Genomic DNA, 19062 nt, shown 5'->3' on the forward strand with positions numbered 1-19062 from the left:
GTAGACCAAGGAATGTTCTTTTGATTGACTGAAGTGTATCCTGGGGGAATGACTTTTTTTTAAATGATGTCACTTTTTTAAAAAAAGATGTGTATTTCTATTCTTTTTTAAAAAACAGAGCCCTGATATTTCTATATATTGATGCTTTGGCATATGTAATTTGAAGGGAAAATCTTTGATTTAAAATTCATTGTCAAGAAAGAATAGATTATCAAGATTGTCTTGTTTGGCAAAAACAATTTGTTAAAAAAAACCCTTATAGGTAGTAATAGTTAATATTAAAAGTATAAATTATATATGCATATGTAGCCTGTATTTCCATCCTATTTTTAATATTACAGAAAATTCTTGGGTACCAGACATGTATAATATGCTGTTATTATGTTAATGTATTTATGTAGTTTCTTGGTCTTTATAGTAGTTTTAAAAATTGCTATTTAAAATATGTCTGGCTCAATTTAAGTTTTTTAAATTAGTTGCATAAAAGAAAAGTTGCAATAGGTTTCAGAGATGAACTTTTGAGTACATTTTATTGAGAAAGTAATACTAAAATGGTTTGTGTTGTTTTTTTTCCTTTTTGGTTTTAAAGTTGTCATTGTGACAGATCAGTATGGCAATCAGATTCAAGCATTTTCACCAAGTTCTTTATCTGCTTTGGGAATTGCTGGTGTTGGACTTGATAGCTCAAATTTGAAAACTACTTTTCAGGTAGGACCTCTGTGCATAGCGATTATACTGTTATATCTAGCAAGAAGGTTTCATCTGAGCTCATTAGGGTTTTAGAACAGATTAATTTGTGATTGACATACGCTCTTTTTATAGAAAATGTTCCACAAGCAATTGTCTTAGATTATGAATCGAGTCTTAATCTGATTTTTTTTTAAAACCTGATAAAAGATGTACTTAGTAGAAATTAGTAGTAGGATTAGGAAGTCTTTGAACGTTCACTGTCGGAACATGATGTGTGGATTCGTGAAGCGTTCCATATATTTTAAATTTGGCTGGTGTACATAGGGTTACTATGAGTCACAGGCAACTCAGCAGCACATAACAACAACATCAGAATGTGCATATTACAGAGGAGCTCTGGTGGCCTAGTGGCAAGGAGCTGCAACTACAATTCCAGAGGCGCACGGTTCGAATCCACCAGATGCTCTGCCGGGGAAGGAGGGACAACCTCCTCCTGTACCAGTCAGATCTGATTTTATGGTACGCGCGCGCGCGCGCGCACACACACACACACACAAATTTTAAAAAAAAGAATGTGACTATTACAGTGTCAAGTCAGTTTGATACAGATTTGTACCATTTAGTCATAACGTAAAGATTACAGTCTAGTTCATTGATTCACATTAATGGATGTTTTAAATATTATTCTAAGAACTGGAGAGAGAAAAATTCAAGCACTTATACACAAGTAGGTCACGTGGTAAAAAAATAAGTGATAAAAGGTAAAATCAAGTGAGGTGATAGTGTGTCACTGTGCAGAGTGGTCAAGGGAGACTCCTGGCTAAGGAATCAGATGTGTAAAACTAAAGAATAATCAGGTGCATATCTGGTAAAGAACATTACAAAGCAGAGCAGAAGTGAAGGCTGTGAGGTAGCAATGCTATATAACAGCAAAGCAGTATAAAGAGGAGAGAAATTAGGACAAGTTAAGGCAGAAGATGTCACTACAACCCATGAGGCCCCTACTTCTCAAAGAAGAAATGCCGTTTCTCCTTTTGTGGAAATGGAATTTATGGTCTGCCAGTATTGGCAAATATGCAAGGTTTTTGCCATTGTGTAACCCAGGGAAAAACACATTCTGCACACTTGAGTTAATGACAAAACATTTTTGTTTTCCGGAAACTGCAACCAATTTGATTGTCTTTTCTCAATGTAATTTTTCTTCTATAGGAAGACACACAAAGTATAAGTGTAAAAGGCATCAAATTTGTTCCAGGCCCTCCTGGAAATAAGGATCTTTGTTTTACTTGGCGTGAGTTCTCTGACTTCATTCGGGTAAAGCTAATTTCTGGGCCCCCGGTTAAGCTACTCCTTGTAGATTGGCCAGAACCAAAGGAGGTAAGTCACTTTCTGCCATAATTGAAGGGCTTTCATATAATGTGATAATATTATTTCTTCCAGATTGTTGGTGAATCACAAAAGATGCATTTTACAATTGTAGTAACAGCAGTAGTTACAGTTGCACTAACAGGCAATGTGTTATGTTAGGAAGTCACAGTCATTGTTGTCGAATCAGAGTCAACTCCTAGGTGATCCTCTAGAAGGTTTTCCGAGTCTCTAAAATCACACAGGAGGTTATTGCCCTGCTTTTTCACTTGGAGCTACTGGTAGATTCAGACTCTGAGAGAGGTATGACCTTTGGGCTGGCAAGCACTCTCTACATACTACATCACCAGAATGCCCTAAAGTAATCTGAGGCTTCTTAATAATTCATCATTGGATTTATCATTTATTTAAAATAGCATACTATAGATTTGAAAATGTCTTATAGAACTTTTAAAGCATGTATAAATGGGAAAAGAACAGCTTAATGAAATGCACATGTACCAGTTACCCACTTTCAGTGACTGATTTTTGTCATTTTTTTTCAATTTCTTTCCCCAGAGAGATTGTGTGAGAGTGTGTGTTTCTTTATGAAATCTTCAAAGGCATTTCTAATATTAGCTCTTTATATGTTACTTCAGTGCATCTCTTAATATGTTGTTGTTATGTGCCATCAAGTCGCTTGCGACGCATAGCCACCCTATGTACAACAGCCCTAAATTCTGCTCTGTCCTGTGCCAATCACACCGTCTCCAATACACCCATCCCAATTACCCCAGTCACTGAATCAATCCACCTCATAGGGGACCTTCCCCTTCTACGCTGTCCCTCCACCCTACTGAGCATGATGTCCCTCTCCACGGTCCTGTCCCTCCTTGCAACAAGTCCAAATTATGTTAGACAGGCTTAGAATCCTTGCCTCCAAGGAGCAGCCCAGTTTGACCCTTTCCAGGATGAATCTGTTTGTTTTCCTAGCAGTCCATGGTACCCTCAATACTCTTCTCCAGAACCACAGCTCAAAGGCATCAATTCTCCTTCTATCCTCCTTAGTCATTGTCCAACTCTCTGATTCATAACAAGTGATAGCAAAGACCATGGCCTGTATCAGGCACACCTTAGTCTCCAAAGAGACACCATTGCTCTTCAGTACTTTGGAGAGGTCCCTAACAGCAGACTTCCCATGGCAATACGTCTTCTAATTTCCTGGCTGCTGGTGCCGAGAGTATTGACTGTGGAGCCAAGCAAACTGAAGCTGTGAACAATCTTAATTTCTTCACCATCCATCCTGATGCTGCCAATTGCTCCAGTGGTGAGAATCTTTGTCTTCTTGACATTGAGCCTCAATCCATATTGGAGGCTGCAGTCTTTGACCCTCTGCAACAAGTGCTTCAGGTCCTCCTCAGTTTCAGCAAGCAGGGTTGTGTCATCTGCATAATACAGATTGTTGATAGATCTTCCACCAATCTTGACCCCACATTTCTCCTCATAGAGCCCATTCTCCCAGATAATCTGTTCTGCATACAGATTGAAAAGGGGTGGAAACAGGACACATCGCTTGCATACGCCCTTCCCAGTTTTGAACCGTGCAGTGTTTCCTTGCTTTGTTCTGACGACTGCCTCTTGGTCCAAGTACAGGTTTCTCATTAGCACGATCAAGTGTAATTCATTTGGTCTCTAAATTTTTATAATTTGTAATTTAATGTCACATTTAGGATTTAGTTATGATATTGTAGGACTTTAGATGTTAGATAATAGCTTACCTTTTCTGTAAAGAAAAATGAATTTCCATTGCTCTAATATTAAATAAGTTACTCTAAAGGAACATAACAGCTCAGAAGAGTTGTATGCCTCTGGCCTAGTTTCAACTTGCCTTTTTTGATTTATGAAACAGATAAATAGTTTGGAGAAGATGCTTTTAGGAAAAAAATTTTGCTGATGGATTTCACTTAAAAGTCACTATTTCTTTTTATTTGAGGCATTTATGTCATAATATGAATCATTGGTTTATTTGCATGTTAGTAACAATAAAATGTAAAACTAATTTCTAATATTGTTAGAGATTCTAGTTTTTGGCTTAGATTTATGATTTTCCTCAACTAAGTTGTGAACCATCTTCTTCATAGAATCGAAGTACGAAGGGGAGTCTAATTTAACACCTAAACCTGATAAATATTTTTAAAGTGTAAATATACAAACATACACATACATGTTCTCTCTTAATCGTCACTAACCTTGCAAAGTATTGTAAATAAAAAACTGGAAATTTTAAAATGTCCTAAAAAACTACTAGAATTGAAAAGTGGCAGAAGACAGATTTGTACTCATAAATAATTTGAAGATACTCTTTGTCCACAGTTTCCCCAAAAATTCTATTACTAACAGTTTGGAGTATAAGTTATTTAGTGAGTGATAACTTTTACAAGTATTTACTGTTTGATGGATAGATAATTGATTATGAATGAAGTACCATGATGTATATGCATTTGGAAACTGAAGCACTTTTCTTAGTCAAGGTTTTTATAAACATTGGCAAGGATTATGTGAACTGGAGCAGCCATGTGAACTTTGTGCTAGATAAGCATTATGACAGAGCCATTAGGTGCATCTTTTCCTGACTAAAACTGAAAAAGAGAAACTCTTATCCCACAAACTTTTTTTACCCCCTAATTTCAACAGCTTCCCAACACAATTTGAAAACCAGCCTGCTCAGATAAGCGTTGGGGGTGGAACATTAGGATGAATGAGATGATAAGCCAGCTTTTCTTTCTTTCACTGTTTACTTCTGCCCTAGCTTTTTCCCCCTCCACTTTATAAATCAGGCATTTGGTTGGCATTTTATAGGGTATTCTGATTAATAAGGTTTTTCCTTAATACGTATTAGTAATGGATCAGCTAACAAATACCTAGAAGTATACAGGTCTCATATGAAGAAGGAGCCTTGGTGACACAGTGAATCATTGTAAGACTGTGAATGTGAAGTACTGCGTTTATACTATCTGATTGCTCCTTGCCTAGAGATGTCTCCCTCTGGCTCCTGTAAGTCCTTTGGGGAAGGTTCTGCTCCATCTTACAGCGTGTCTCTGCACCAGAATAGACTCATCACAGTGGCTTTCTTTTTTATTTTGTTTTTGTTGTTATTATAAAGAAAAAGACAGAAAGTACCTTGAGCAAAAAAGACAACACTTAAGCAAGTGCTAGAAAGCTGTGTTCTTGGTGTAGAATGACAAAGAATAAAAGTGTGACAAAGAGAAACTGAACCATTAGGTAGATTAGTGGTACTAAGTCTGAGAGCCAGGCCAACCAAGCTCTCCTTTTCTTGACGTATTTCTGATGTGTGTACTTTGGGAATCTAAGCCAAAAACTAGTAGTGCAAGGTTGTTTTTCTTTTTATCAGATGATTAATTAGTTATGTGATAAAGTAGGTTATTTTTTACAATTTCCTTGCCTTTCAGAATTTCTTTCAGTTGGTAAAAGAAGCCACTATCAAATAGAAAAGAGTTACGTGATCATGTTAACACGTGGTGGTGGTGATTGCCGTCAAGTCGAGGACTACTCATAGGGATGCTATGAACAAAAGACCTAATGCCTTTCCAGAACTATCGTCATTTTTCCAAGTTTCATAGAGTTTCCAGAGGCATGTGGTTTAGGAAGTAGATGCCACTCCTGTTTCCAAGCCCGTCTTAAAACTTGGAGCTCCACCAAATACTATCCACAATAGGAAACATTTTGGTATTTGATACCCCAGTGACACAAGGTTCAGCAGATAGCAAACCCAGGTTACTTCATACAGTGCATTGATAAGAAGTGATGTGCAAAGTGGAAGATTGTTCCTCCAGACATAACAATACTAGTCTCATTTAACATTTTACAAGTGTACAAGTGGCAATTAGATTGTTTCAAATAGTTGTCTTAGTACTTCTTAAAATATTTGTCTTTTTCAGATCATTCAGATTATTAATGGAAAAGAATTACAAAATCCTCTCATTGTTCAACTTTGCGATCAGTGGGACAATCCAGCACCAGTACCACAAGTTAAAATAAATCTTGTAAAAGCTAGCAGTTTAAAGGTGAGTCTTGTTGTTAGGTGCTGTTGAGTGTGAAGCAGCTCATAGCAAACCCTCCAGGTGGTTTTCAGAGGCTGTTTGTAAATCACACAGGAGGTGATTGCCTTCTGATCTCATGAAGCAACTGGTGGACTTAAACTTCTGGCCTTTGGGTTCACAGTGCAAATCCTTTATCCATTACACCACCAGAGTTCTTTAAAGGCAAGTCTTGGAATTCTTTTTAGAATTCTGGTTTTTCTTTTTATGAAAATGTTTCATGATGTCATAGTTTTGGGGGAAGGTTTTGATTTGAACAGGATTTTGTGTGATCTTAATACAGTTTAGTGTTTAGATCAGCCCGAATACTTTGCATAACTTTTTTTAGAAAACAGTTTTTATCTTAAAAACCATGTAACAAGGGGCCAGTATTAAACTAAGAAAACTACTTGATTGATTGTTTATATGATAAAATTTTACTATTGAAGATTGAGATTAATAGATAACCCTGTAACAAGGTGAGCAAAATAGAGAGCTGCCGTTTTGGTTAAGGAACAAGTGTGATGAAGGAAGTGTAACTAACTAAAGGTAAACAGAAGAGTTGTGCAGGTTCCTACTTAAGAAGACCTCCCAGAGCCATGCTTGGCTGTTAGAACTGGAGTGGTGCACTCCTGCCCACCAGGAGCTTGAGCATGTAAAGGCCAGGGTCATACAGAGTGCATGGGCTTAAAGAAATTCAAGATTAGGTGCCATCTGTTTACATGAGTATTGCCAGCTCAGGGTCTAGGGTGAAGCTCTGTAATGCAAGGCCCTTCTGCTAGAGTCAGGAAGAGAAATACCGGTCTTATGCAAAGGTAGATTTTGTCAATTCCTCCTACTGATTTAAGGGCATGATTTGTGATCCCTCTAGAAACATTTTCAAGATTTAGTGGGTGGATATAAAGAATTGATTTGTTCAGATTGATTGCTCAATCAGAATCCCAGCAGAGATTTCTTGAGACCTGGCCATGTAGGAGAGAGTGTCAAGAATATGTTTGCAGGGAGCTCTTGTGGCCTAGTGGCAAGAAGCTGCTCTGCAGTCCCAGAGGGACACAGTTTGAATCCACCAGATGCTCTGCTGGAGAAGGAGGGACAGTCAGTCTCCTCCTGTACCAACCAGTCAGATCCGATTTGACGGTACACACACAAAAAACAGTAATTTTTTTTTAAAAAAAGAAGAAATATGTTTGCAATTCACAAGGACTTATTTTCACAGTAATGTAATCAGTCATAGATAACTGCCTTTAACCATTCTGTAATGCTGTTATACAATTTAAAAGAAAAGACTGACTTCTGACTTGTAGTACTTTGAGAATAGTTTAAAGGAAATAGATACAATTGTAGGCTTTTATCCTTATGTTCCAAAATGACTTGTCATGTTTTCCTCTATTTTGCCTGGTTTTATCGGTGAACACTGTTTTTATCTACTATTACATATTATGGAGCAGAAATGAGCTTTAGGGTTTAAGACGGGAACTGATTTTCTGCTGTTATATCTACATAATCACTTTTGTTCTTACTATTCCAGAAATGTTCAACAGTAGTTATTTTAAATTCTGGAGTAAGGGCATAATTTCTAGTTTTTAGAGAAGCGTCTATAAAAAATTCTTTTACTCAGTGATAAGAAGTATGGCCACTATATCTTTACCACATGCACCTGATACCTCGGTTCTATCCCTATAGGGATCATACTGCAGCACAGATTTAGCTGAGGAAATATTCACAGGAATGATAGAGTGACAATCGAGCTAGTAGTATGATACCTACATCGAATGTTTCTGTGTTTATTTCTACCTCCACATCTCTCCCACCACCACACTACCAGCCCCACTTGAACTATGCTTGTATATGTATTTGAAATAGACTGCAACTTAATAATTGAGATACATTACATTCTAATGTAGTTGAACAAAATGACTTGATCATATACTATATTTCAGTTCAAATTATAAAATTATGGATTTTAAAAGTAGGTAATTATAAAAACAAATTAGAATTTTGTTACTGTAGAATTTTCTGATTAACAGTTTTGTTTTGTTTTGTTTTGTTTTTAGCTCACTCCTTCAAACCAACAGCATAAAACAGATGAAAAGGGCAGGGCAAATTTGGGAGTGTTCAGTGTTTCTGCCCCTCGGTAAGAACCAGAGTTAATAAGTACTGATTTTATACAAATTGATTTTTCTTATTTGCTAAAACTCGGAGTAATGACTACTCTGCTGTGTAGTGTCATGCATGAAATGGAACTAACAGAGTAGAGAGTTTGGTTTTAGGTTTCTACTTCTCAGACATGCATTTGCTGTATTAAATAACCTTTACCTAGCAGAAAGAAATAACATATATATGCATGCAATAGTCTATACTTTTCTGTGAAAACATTGCGAATTACAGTTTGCAGATGATGAAAGTAAATGGAAGCTGCAAAGATTGCTCAGACCTTTTCTAAATTAATCCTCATGTGCAAAACGTCTCTGAGTTTTGAAATTGTGACTACTAGAATCTGACCCTCGCCTCTCCCCTTTTCTTTTCAATAGAGGAGAACACACTATGCAGATTAAAGCCATCTTTAACAAGACTACCATTGAAGGCCCTATAATTAAGCTAATGATTCTTCCAGACCCTGAGAAACCCATCCGTCTCAATGTTAAATATGACAAAGATACTTCCTTCTTAGCAGGGAGTCTTTTCACTGGTGAGCAATTTGTAGTGTTTAGATAAATTTGTAAATGATAATTTGCTTGTTCAATAAATTACATATCTTAAGAGTTCAGCATGACAAAAATCATGTGCCTCTTGTATTCCTTTAATGTCAAGAATGAACTGAAAATGCATACATAAACTTGTGACCTAAAAGAATTCATCCCATTTGTCTTCATAAATTCACTAAACTGTAAAATATTGCAAAAGAAATATAAATGGCAAAGTGGGGAGAACTGTGGACTTAGCAATGTGTTGGCATATTAAACTTAACAGAACCTGAACCTACCTTTAAATGTAATTTGAGTGGTAAAGCGTTTGTATACCAGCACTTAAAATGAAAAGTGCTTTAGAACAGTGTTGATTAAATACCTGCTGTTTTCAGGCATTACACTTGGCTCTTAGTTATGTACAACAACAAAAATGACAACTTCCAGTGAGTTCCTTTTAATCCTAGAGATAATAAAGTAAGCAAATCATTTCACTGTAGTGTGCCAGTCCTAATAAGGAAAATAGTTTTTGCTCTAAAAGATAAACTCCAAATTGTTACTATTAAGCTGATGCTGAATCAGGATGGCCTGTGACTATATAAGAGAAAGGTTTCCAGGGCTGTAATATTTAGAGAAACAGACTGCTACATTGTTGTTTTGAGGATCAGTTTACTCACTCAGTCATGGTATTGAATAAAAACTGAGTCCCAGCTTGATTCCTCATGGGTTTCTGAGACACTGAGTCACATAGAAGGATCATATCCATCTTTCTTTATTGAAGCAGCTGATGGATTTGAACTGCCAGAGAGTTGCTGCTTCTAGACTTTTAGCACAACTCCCTCCGGATTACCACAAAGCTCCCCAAGGGAAAAGGCTTGTTTTATATAGTGTGAAGTCAGAACCAGGTCATGGCTGACCCTCCAGCAGGTTTTCAGAGGCAGTAAATTGCACAGTAAATTGCCCATCTTTCATCTGCAGAGTGACTGTTGGATCCAAACTATGTTTCTTTGGGTTGCCAGTGCACCTCCTTAACTCTAAGCCACCAGAACTCCCTACCAAAGGAGTGGCTAGTAAGTTTAAATTACTGACCTTTAGATTCACAGCTCAGCCCTTCACCACCACCACCAAGGCCTCCTTAATGTTTGCTCAGATAATTTTGTAGAGAAAATTTTCTTGAAAGGAGGACTTCCTATTCTTATTGATTAGTTAAATATTTACATAGCCTCTTTAACCACACACTTTTTGATTTGGAGATTTAAGCCCCATGTCCTGTGATATGCTACTGTAATAGGTAGCAAGTGAGTGTTGCTGTTGTTATGTGCTGTTGAGTCGCCTGCAACTCATAGTGACCATATGCACAACAGCCTTAAACCCTGCTCTATCCAGTGCTAATCTTATTTTCTCTGACACACCTATCCCCGTTACCCCAGTCCCTGAATAACCCACCTCATCAAGGGTCTTCCTCTCTTATGCTGTCCTTCTACCCTCCCAAGCATGATGTCCCTCTCCAAGGACTGATTCCGTTTTACAACATGTCCAAAGTATGTCAGAGGAAGTTTCAGAATTCTTGCCTCCAAGGAGCAGCCTGGCTTTACCCTCTCCAGGACAGACCTGCTCGTTCTAGCAGTCTGTGGTATAATCAATACTCTTCTCCAGCACCACAGCTCAAAGGCATCAATTCTTCTTCTGTCATACCTAGTCATTGTCCAACTCTGATGCATAGCAAGTAATTGCCGTGCAGAAGGTAAATATAATAAGGCTATTTTTTATAATAACACTTTGGTTAATGGGTGCTATTGAAATTTATTCAAGCATTCTGAATTTTTTTTAATGCCTGAAGTATGTGGTTTGGAGACCAGTTTTCAGCTGCCGAACATGCACAGTAAAATCTTTCTGTCTTGTGTTGTAGCTTGACACATTGTAAAAATAAAAGAAGGTAATCTGGGGAGTAAAAAAATAGATATAGATATGTATGTTAAATTCCTAAGGAGAACTTGACGACCAGTTCTTTATTTATGATTAGTAAATTTTATAGGCAAATTGTTAGGAAATGGTAAAGAATGGCTTTATTTGCTTCTTTATCAGAATCTTGTCATAAAAATATCAAGTAATTTAAAGCACTTATTTAAGTATATCAATTAATCAAAAAGAAAAAATGTTTTTATGTTTATCATAACAGATTTTATGATCAGTGTTATTTCTGAAGATGACAGTGTCATTAAAAGTATTAATCCAGCACGTATTTCCATGAAATTGTGGAAGATGTGTAGCAGTGGAAACCGGCCACCAGCAAATGTGAGTCCAGGAAGCGTTTTTAGATTTTAAAATTAGTTCTTCATATTTAACTTGAGTTTAGAGGAAAATACTCTATGTATTTACTTGAGAACCAAAAGTGGTTGATCCATTCTGCATGATTTTTTAAAATGCATCAGTTTGTGTTTGAAAATAAATGTGAATGGTATTAGAAAGGAGTTGGCATTGTGCTTTTGCATATACTTGACTGGTTTTTAATCTCATAGTACTGTTTTACATGCATTGTAAAGAAAAATACAGATTCTTTAAATCCAGTCATGATCTGGATTCATGTTCAGTTCAGCTACGTAAGAAGTTTTCATCATAAACATACCGTGTTAAATGTATGTGACTTCTGCTTCTCCTACTTTCCTTTCTAGGCAGAAACATTTAGTTGTAATAAAATAAAAGATAATGAAAAGGAAGAAGACTGCTTCTATTTCAGGTATTTCTCACATTACTTCATATTTTTTATGTTTATTTTGAAGAAGTGTAATTTCAGCTTTGGTTTTCTCTGAGAAAGGTTGTTTGTTGCTGTTTTTAAGTTTTTAAAAATGACATAGGGAAAGGTTGTCATAGCTAGATTAGCTTTCAGTAATGTAAAACAAAGATGTCAGAAAAAGAATTACCACAAAGCATTTTATATTTCCTTATTCTATTGATGGTTTCTAGAATTAATTTCAGTAACTTAAGATACTATGGATTAAAAAGATTAGTCTAGCTCTTTTACTGTTCAGCTCTGTGACGTTGAGCATGTTGTGACTTCATTCTGGACCTCCATTTTAAAGTACATGATTTTCTTTTTAATATTCTTTGACTCATCTTTAAATGGAGTCAAAATGTTTATTATTAGTTCAGGTCTTCTTTATACTGAGGTGAAGGACCATTTTTTGGGTTTTAAAATTTCTGATCTGTAGGCTAACTGGTTTTATGCCACAGAGATCCACAGACTGTCAGATTTTCCTAATTATAATGTCTAAATGTGGCTTCGTAGTAAGAAGCCGCACTTTAATCCCAAAGGCTTGCTGTTTGAATTTGTCAGCTGCTCTGCAGTAGAGTGGGAAGTCTCTTCCTGTGCAGTTGCCTCTGAACACCTGCTAGAGTGTCAGTTATGGGTTGATTCCAGCTTGATGGTACACAGCAACAACAACAGTTGCTGTAAAAGTTTCCAAGCCCTCATGACAAGAAGATAAAGGTAAATAATCCAGTTGAAAAATGGGCATAGGATATGAATAGACACTTCACCAAAGAAGACATTCAGATGGCAAACACACACATGAAGAAATGTTCAAAATCCCTAGCTCTAAGAGAGATGCAAATCAAAACAACTCTGAGATACCATCTCACCTTAGTAAGAATAGCAAAATTTAACAGAACAGCAAACATCAAATGCTGGCAAGGTTGTGGAGAAACTGGAATCCTTATTCACTGCTGGTGGGAGTGTAACGACTATGGATGGCTGTATGATTCTTTCTCAAAAAGTTGAAATAGAAATACTGTATGACCCAGCAATTCCACTACTGGGAATTTACCCTAAAGAAACCATAACCGTCACCCAAGTAGATATATGCATACCCATGTTTATTGCGTCTTTGTTCACAATAGCAAAGAGCTGGAAACAACCCAAGTGCCCATCAATAAATGAATGGATAGAGAAGCTCTGGTATATTCACACAATGAAATACTATGCAACATTTAAAAACAAGGAACTCGTGAAATACTATGCAAAATGGATGATCCTGAAGGACATTATGCTGAGTGAAATACCTCAGGCACAAAAGGACAAATATTGCATAAGGCCACTGTTGTAAAATGGGACTGACATTGAGATTGAGGGAAGACAGAGAATTTGGGGAGGAATGATGTGTACTGCATTGAAACACATGAGGGAGAGAACTGTTTAAAAGGGATATATGACTGGGTATTATTGTCATGACAGGAGTCCAGAATGAAGGCTGCACAGTGGAGTGAACTTGGGGAGGGATTGCATAACAATGAAAAAGTTTTACTTTTTAAGGAGAAGAATGAACTAGGGGTGAGAGGATTGGCAGGAAGAAAAGTGCAACAATGAATTACTGGAAATACTATGTTTCTGTAAACTTTCATTAAAATTAATTTTACAAAAAGGGGGGAGGGGGAGTTTCCAAGCCCTCTGAGTTTAGTAATTACTCTGTAACACACCAGTTGTTGTTTTTATGTGCCATTGAGTCAACTCCAACTCATGGCGACCCTATATGTACAACAGCTCTGAACCCTGCTCTGTCCTGAGCCAATTTCATCATCTCTGGCACATTTACCCACATTACCTCAGTTACTGTGTCAATCCATCTCATCCAGGGTCTTCCTTTTGCGTTGTCCCTCTACCCCTCCAAGCATTAATGTCCTCTTCCAAGGATGGGTCCCTCTTTGCAGCATGCCCGAAGTATCAGAATCCTTGCTTCAATATTCAGACCAGCCCATCTTGGATCACAGTTGTGCATCATTGCTATAGGTGTTTTATATATGCCAGCGTTGTTGGCATGGAGCCAATTTAAATATCCCTGAAAGGAATGCTGCCTTTTTTCAGTCATCTTCTGTATCTGAAATCCACTCTACATGTGGAAGTATTGAACTATTTAATCACATTCTGAAATACTCATCTATTTTTTTAATGTCATTTGAGCAGTCAAGGGCATCAGTTCAAAAGACCTTTTCAGTGACTTTTAAAATAATCTGTCATTGTTACATGCCATCAAGTTGGTTACAACTCATGGTGACCCTCTCAATATGACTCAGAATCACACATTGGGGAACTATTAAAAGCGATGATTATGAAAAATATGAATGTCTTGAATGCCACAGGATTGTATTTAGTAAATTTTATGTTACACGAATTTTACTTCATTTTTTAAAATCACAATCTCATAAATGTCATTTCCATCTACCAGCTGTTGTTGTATGTAGGAAACCTATTAAAAATGGTATCATTGTTTTGTGTAGTTAAAATTGGTTTAGGTTTGCTTCTACAGAGAAGTTCTTTGCCTGGCTACCCGCATTCTGGAATCACTTCAGTCCAAATTCAGAGATGGAGATGAGTCAAAGCTGAGTTGTGTTTCTCTCAGGAGCTGATCTACTTCAGCTCCATCTGTCCTCTTGGGATGGGTTCCCAAGGAGTAAGGGCTTAAATGTGAAGCTCACCTTCCTGGGCTTTTCACCTCCTTTTGACTTTGAGTTATTTTTCACTGGCTTGTTAGCTCTCAAGTGTCATAAGTAAACATTTATGTGGTTGTCTTCATTAGGAAAGGTTGGTCTATCTTTTGGAAGAATTATTGTTTACTTTGTGAGAAGTTATCTTCTTAGAGAAAATACAAGTTAGGGGAGGATAAGTTTTCTCCAAGATCACATACATAGATTACTATGCTGAGTATTCAATTTCAATGTGTCAACAGCCTGTGTTCTTTTTATTACAGTATGCTCCTTTTCCTTATTTGGAAATTATGAATAACATACAGAAAACTACCTTAGGGACCACAAGTGCATATCATAGCCAAGGCATGTTATAGACTGTCATTCATATTTTCATTCTGGTTACTTGTGATTGATATAAGCTAGAAACTTCTCTCTTAATAGGTAGTCAGTCCTTTACTCGTAATGAAATTACAGTACTTATCTTGTATATAAAGTGAAATACTTTATGCTGTACCTGAAAGGAAAGTGAAATGAGGGTAAAAAAACCAGAAGAGTATCCTGTAATCGTGACATACTAAATTGTCAGTTGGAAATTTACAGTTTAGAATTGAAGTGAAATTGATATATAATTCTGATTTTTTTTTTTACTGTTCTATCAACTTTTCGTACATATTCCTATTAAATTTTTACCGTATCCAGAACCTTTGTTCTGGATATTTACTGAAAGAATATGCAGGTAAGAAGGATCTGAGTTTAAGGCTGACAAACACAAAATAGTTTATTGAATGAATGAAAGAAACTGAATGTTATAAAAGTCAATCCCTTCTTACTCATTTCTTCTTTGTCAAAAGAATATATATTCTTGCATATATGTGTGTGTGTGTGTATATATATATATATATATATATATATATATGCTGTTGATTTGAATTTTCTCATTATATAAAAATTGTCAATATTCCTGTTAATGTCTTTTTTACTTAGGGATAAAGTAATTCCTAACAAAGTGGGGACATACTGTATCCAGTTTAGTTTTATGATGGATAAAGCAAATACTCTCAACAGTGAACAGGTTTGCTTATTCTTTTTCTATTTCTCAACTAACTTTTTATTTTTATTTTTATGAATATTTATGGAATGAAATCTTTTGCTTAAAAGTGATTAATAGATAAAAAATACAAGGAGGGAAATGAGAATGAAATATATTCATTATGTTCACAAATTTAGCCTGATTAAAAAAATCTCTTGCCATTTTTCATTTCATTGAAGACTCATTTAATAAGTATATTAGTGCATGTCTTGGTAAAGTTGTCCATAACACCTTTATGTGAAAAATTTAGATTAGCTATCAGATTTAATATCTGTAGTTTGTTCCTAGATTATTAGAAACATTTAAAAATCTGAAGCATCTTTTATCAAGAATATCTCAAATTATTTTAAGGAGTTAATGAAAATAAATTTTAAATTAATTTCATTTATGCTGCTGCCTCTTATTATTTCCTCTCATCCTTATAAATACAGGTAGTGGCAATTTTTTGTTGAATTTGAATTACAATAGCAAATTGAGTTTCTGACAGTTTTTTGTTTACTACATCTTATTAGCAATAAGTATGTACCAAAATATATCTGTATGTTTACATATTTTGATGCTTCCAACCCCTAAAGATAAATAAAAATTATAAATACATTGACAGTAAGTCATAAAACTAAAAAAACTTTTGCCCAAACTTTTGACTATGTCAAAATGCAATTATTGGAGTCATTGGAAAGGAATGTTATCATAAATTGAGACTGTCTAAATTGAGGTATAAGTATTTTGTTAATAAGGATACCTTTGTTTTGTTTTGAAGATTATATTTGAGGTTCTTCCTAATCAGCCTGTGAAATTGATTCCTGAAATCCAGCCAGCTACACCAGCTGTTTCTAATGTCCGCTCGGCTGCCAGCAGGACCTTGGTCAAAGATTTGCATCTCCATATCACGGTATTGTTTATTTTCTTTCAAAACTATACATCATAACAAGCAAATGTGCATATTATTTTTGTATGTGAAATAATATACACTGGAATATGATTCATCAATTTAAGGTTAAAAGGCAAATCCTGCTAGTGAAATAAATATCAAACTCATGGGTTTTTTTATACTTGAATATAGATGTGTAATATTGTACATAAAATAAATTCATTTGCACTAAGAATTGACTTAATACAGTAATACTTCCACATTCCTTATATATACTTTACTCCCCGTTTAATGTGTGTGGACTAAATTGAAGTTTTGGTGTCTGGGACAGAAAGAGGAGATCATCAGGTATTTTTAAGAGATCTGCTCTGATTATAGATTGTTAAAGAAGAAAATCAGAGTTACTTCTAGAGTAAGCAGCAACAGATCTGCTAAGAATATTAAGAAAAACATGGCAAAACAGAATTAGTGAGACTTTACACTTATGGAAAATGTGGCCAGTGGTGGTGTGCTAAACTTCTTTCAAACAATTTATTTTCCTGCTTTAGACAACGGAATGGTTCTTCATTCCCCTAGACTTTTCACTAGCATAAACAGAAAGTCATAGAGTTACTAGAGCTTGGGTCTTTAGGTCCATATGTGCACCAAACAGTGGAGAGTATAGAATATTTCATATGTATGGATGCTAATTGCTTTTCCAGTATATACAGATGCTACTGAAATAAAATACTTTAAAACCATTATAAATTCATAATACCTTGGGGGGTGTTTCATAATAAATATTAAATGTGAATAATAAGGTAATATTTAAAAATGAAGGCTTTTGTAATTTAGAAATTAGACGGTCTGACCGACCTTGAATTCTCTTAATGGTTCCTTTCTATGGAGTATGGAGTATTTAATATTGGACTGAGCTCTGTGTTTGGATGAAGAAGCTTCTTTCATTGTCGAGTCATAACCAACTCATAAGCTGACATTGGGTTTCTGAGGGTGTAAATCACACTGAGCCACTGGTGGATCCAAATGACCAGAAATGCAGTCTTTGTATTATAACTGATCACCAAAGCTTTTTGAGGATTAAAATAAGTCAGTATGATTTCATACTTGAGGCTTCTTTAGTTCTGAATTTAATCTTCTAATTGTTGTTCATTATTTTCTTTTAAGGATGAATACGGCAATCACACAGGAGCTAATTTGGTTGGCACAATAATCGCTACTATTAAAGGTTCTAGTGAAGAAGATAATGATATACCACTCTTTAATGGAAAAGTTAAAACACTTGAATTTCCCTTTGTGAATGGTTCTGCTGAAATTTCGGTATATTTATACTTTTTGATAAAATCACTTCTCTATTTTCATCCTCTGCATTGAGATGTTCTGATATATAGCTATGGAATGTTTTAATTAGAGCAATTAAGTTGGAAAGTGTGTAAAAGTATCATCTTTTTACTCTAAACTACTGCAAATTAGACCCATGTTCATTTTTACCTTTAACATTGTCCCTCTTTTAACCATGGATGTCCAACTCTCTGGTTCTAGTGACTTACGAACTTCTCTAACGATATGACATGTATGTTTCATTCAAAACAAGCCCTTTGATGAATAGAAGCAAAGCAAGCGTTGTTGTGTACCATCAAGTCAGAACCAACTGATAGCAGACCCTCCGGTGGATTTTCATAGGCAGTTAATCACATGGGAGGAGATTGCCCATGGAGCAGCTGGTGACCTTGAACTCTATACCTTCAGAATTGCAAAGCAGCTTCCTGCCACTAGGCCATTAGAGCTAAACATTTTGTTCATTGTCATCAAATCAGAGCCAACTCATAGTTGACCTCCAGTGGATTTTTAGAGACAGGTAAATCACATGGGATATTACCCATCCATGGATGCTTCCACTGCCTTTGGGTTCTGGTGGCCAAGTGGTAAGGAATTAAAAGAAACTCAATAGTATAAAGTCCAAACCCACCAGCTGCTCCACAGGAGAAAGCTGAGCAGTCTCCTTCCATGTAAAAACCTCCTGGAAGGTCAGCTGTGGATTGGTCATCCTATTCAGTGGCAAAGAAGAGTCTTTATGGAGGGGGTTCTGGTGACCTGTTGGTAAGAAACTACACAGCAGACCCAGAGGCACATGCTTCAAATCCACCATCTGCTCCAGGGGAGAGAATGGGCAGTCTCTTCGTGTGAGATTTACCATCACTGAAAATCCACAAAAGGGTTAACTGTGGATTGCTTCTGACTTGAGAGGGTGTACTAAGCATAAATATAGAGAAATTGAAGCCATTTGATTTTATTTCTCTCACTGAAAATGGAAATTATTTTACTTTTATAAATTACAGTGTAAGAACTTCTAAAAATAATCACTTACATAATGCAATCATGCTATTTAAAAAAAAATCTTTTTAGTGTATCTTATGTATATGTCTTTGCCAGTAACTGTAAGCTTATATCATTGTATTACTAGTCACACTTTATTTGGTTAATTCGTAGTGCACATTTAGTTTATTTAGAAAGCTTATTCTGTCAGCAGTGCTTTTTTTATTTTTTTTAATATTTTTTTTATTAGGAAAAACATATTGGGGGTACAAGGAGGTGAGGGTTGGGGGCAGAAGGGTGAGGATGGACCAGGATGCAGTTGCAGAGCTGCACAGTTTGGTCGGTGGGGGGAGCAGTTGAAGGGAATGATGAGGATCCAGTGGGGACCAGTTGCTACAGAGGAATGACAAGCATTTTCCAATAGGAATTAAACCAACTGTCTTATTGATTTGGGAATTGGATGCCGACTCTCTGGCTTCTTCATGCTGAACAGGGGCGTAGATATAAAGGGGG

General features: G+C 36.1%; 1 protein-coding gene across 1 annotated transcript in view; it reads left to right on the forward strand.

The window, feature by feature from the left end:
* Positions 1 to 19062, forward strand: part of SMCHD1 (structural maintenance of chromosomes flexible hinge domain containing 1) — a 166750-nt gene that overhangs the window by 115475 nt on the left and 32213 nt on the right. Inside the window, exons 28-37 of the mRNA XM_006891422.1 lie at positions 590 to 708; positions 1900 to 2067; positions 5994 to 6119; positions 8186 to 8265; positions 8663 to 8820; positions 10995 to 11110; positions 11488 to 11552; positions 15260 to 15347; positions 16126 to 16257; positions 17401 to 17553. Of these exons, the coding sequence (XP_006891484.1) occupies positions 590 to 708; positions 1900 to 2067; positions 5994 to 6119; positions 8186 to 8265; positions 8663 to 8820; positions 10995 to 11110; positions 11488 to 11552; positions 15260 to 15347; positions 16126 to 16257; positions 17401 to 17553 (1205 nt within the window). The remainder of the gene's footprint in view (positions 1 to 589; positions 709 to 1899; positions 2068 to 5993; positions 6120 to 8185; positions 8266 to 8662; positions 8821 to 10994; positions 11111 to 11487; positions 11553 to 15259; positions 15348 to 16125; positions 16258 to 17400; positions 17554 to 19062) is intronic.

This window comes from Elephantulus edwardii, unplaced genomic scaffold, assembly GCF_000299155.1.
Source record: "Elephantulus edwardii isolate Elephantulus edwardi_28Jun2011 unplaced genomic scaffold, EleEdw1.0 scaffold00097, whole genome shotgun sequence".
NCBI lineage: Eukaryota > Metazoa > Chordata > Mammalia > Macroscelidea > Macroscelididae > Elephantulus > Elephantulus edwardii.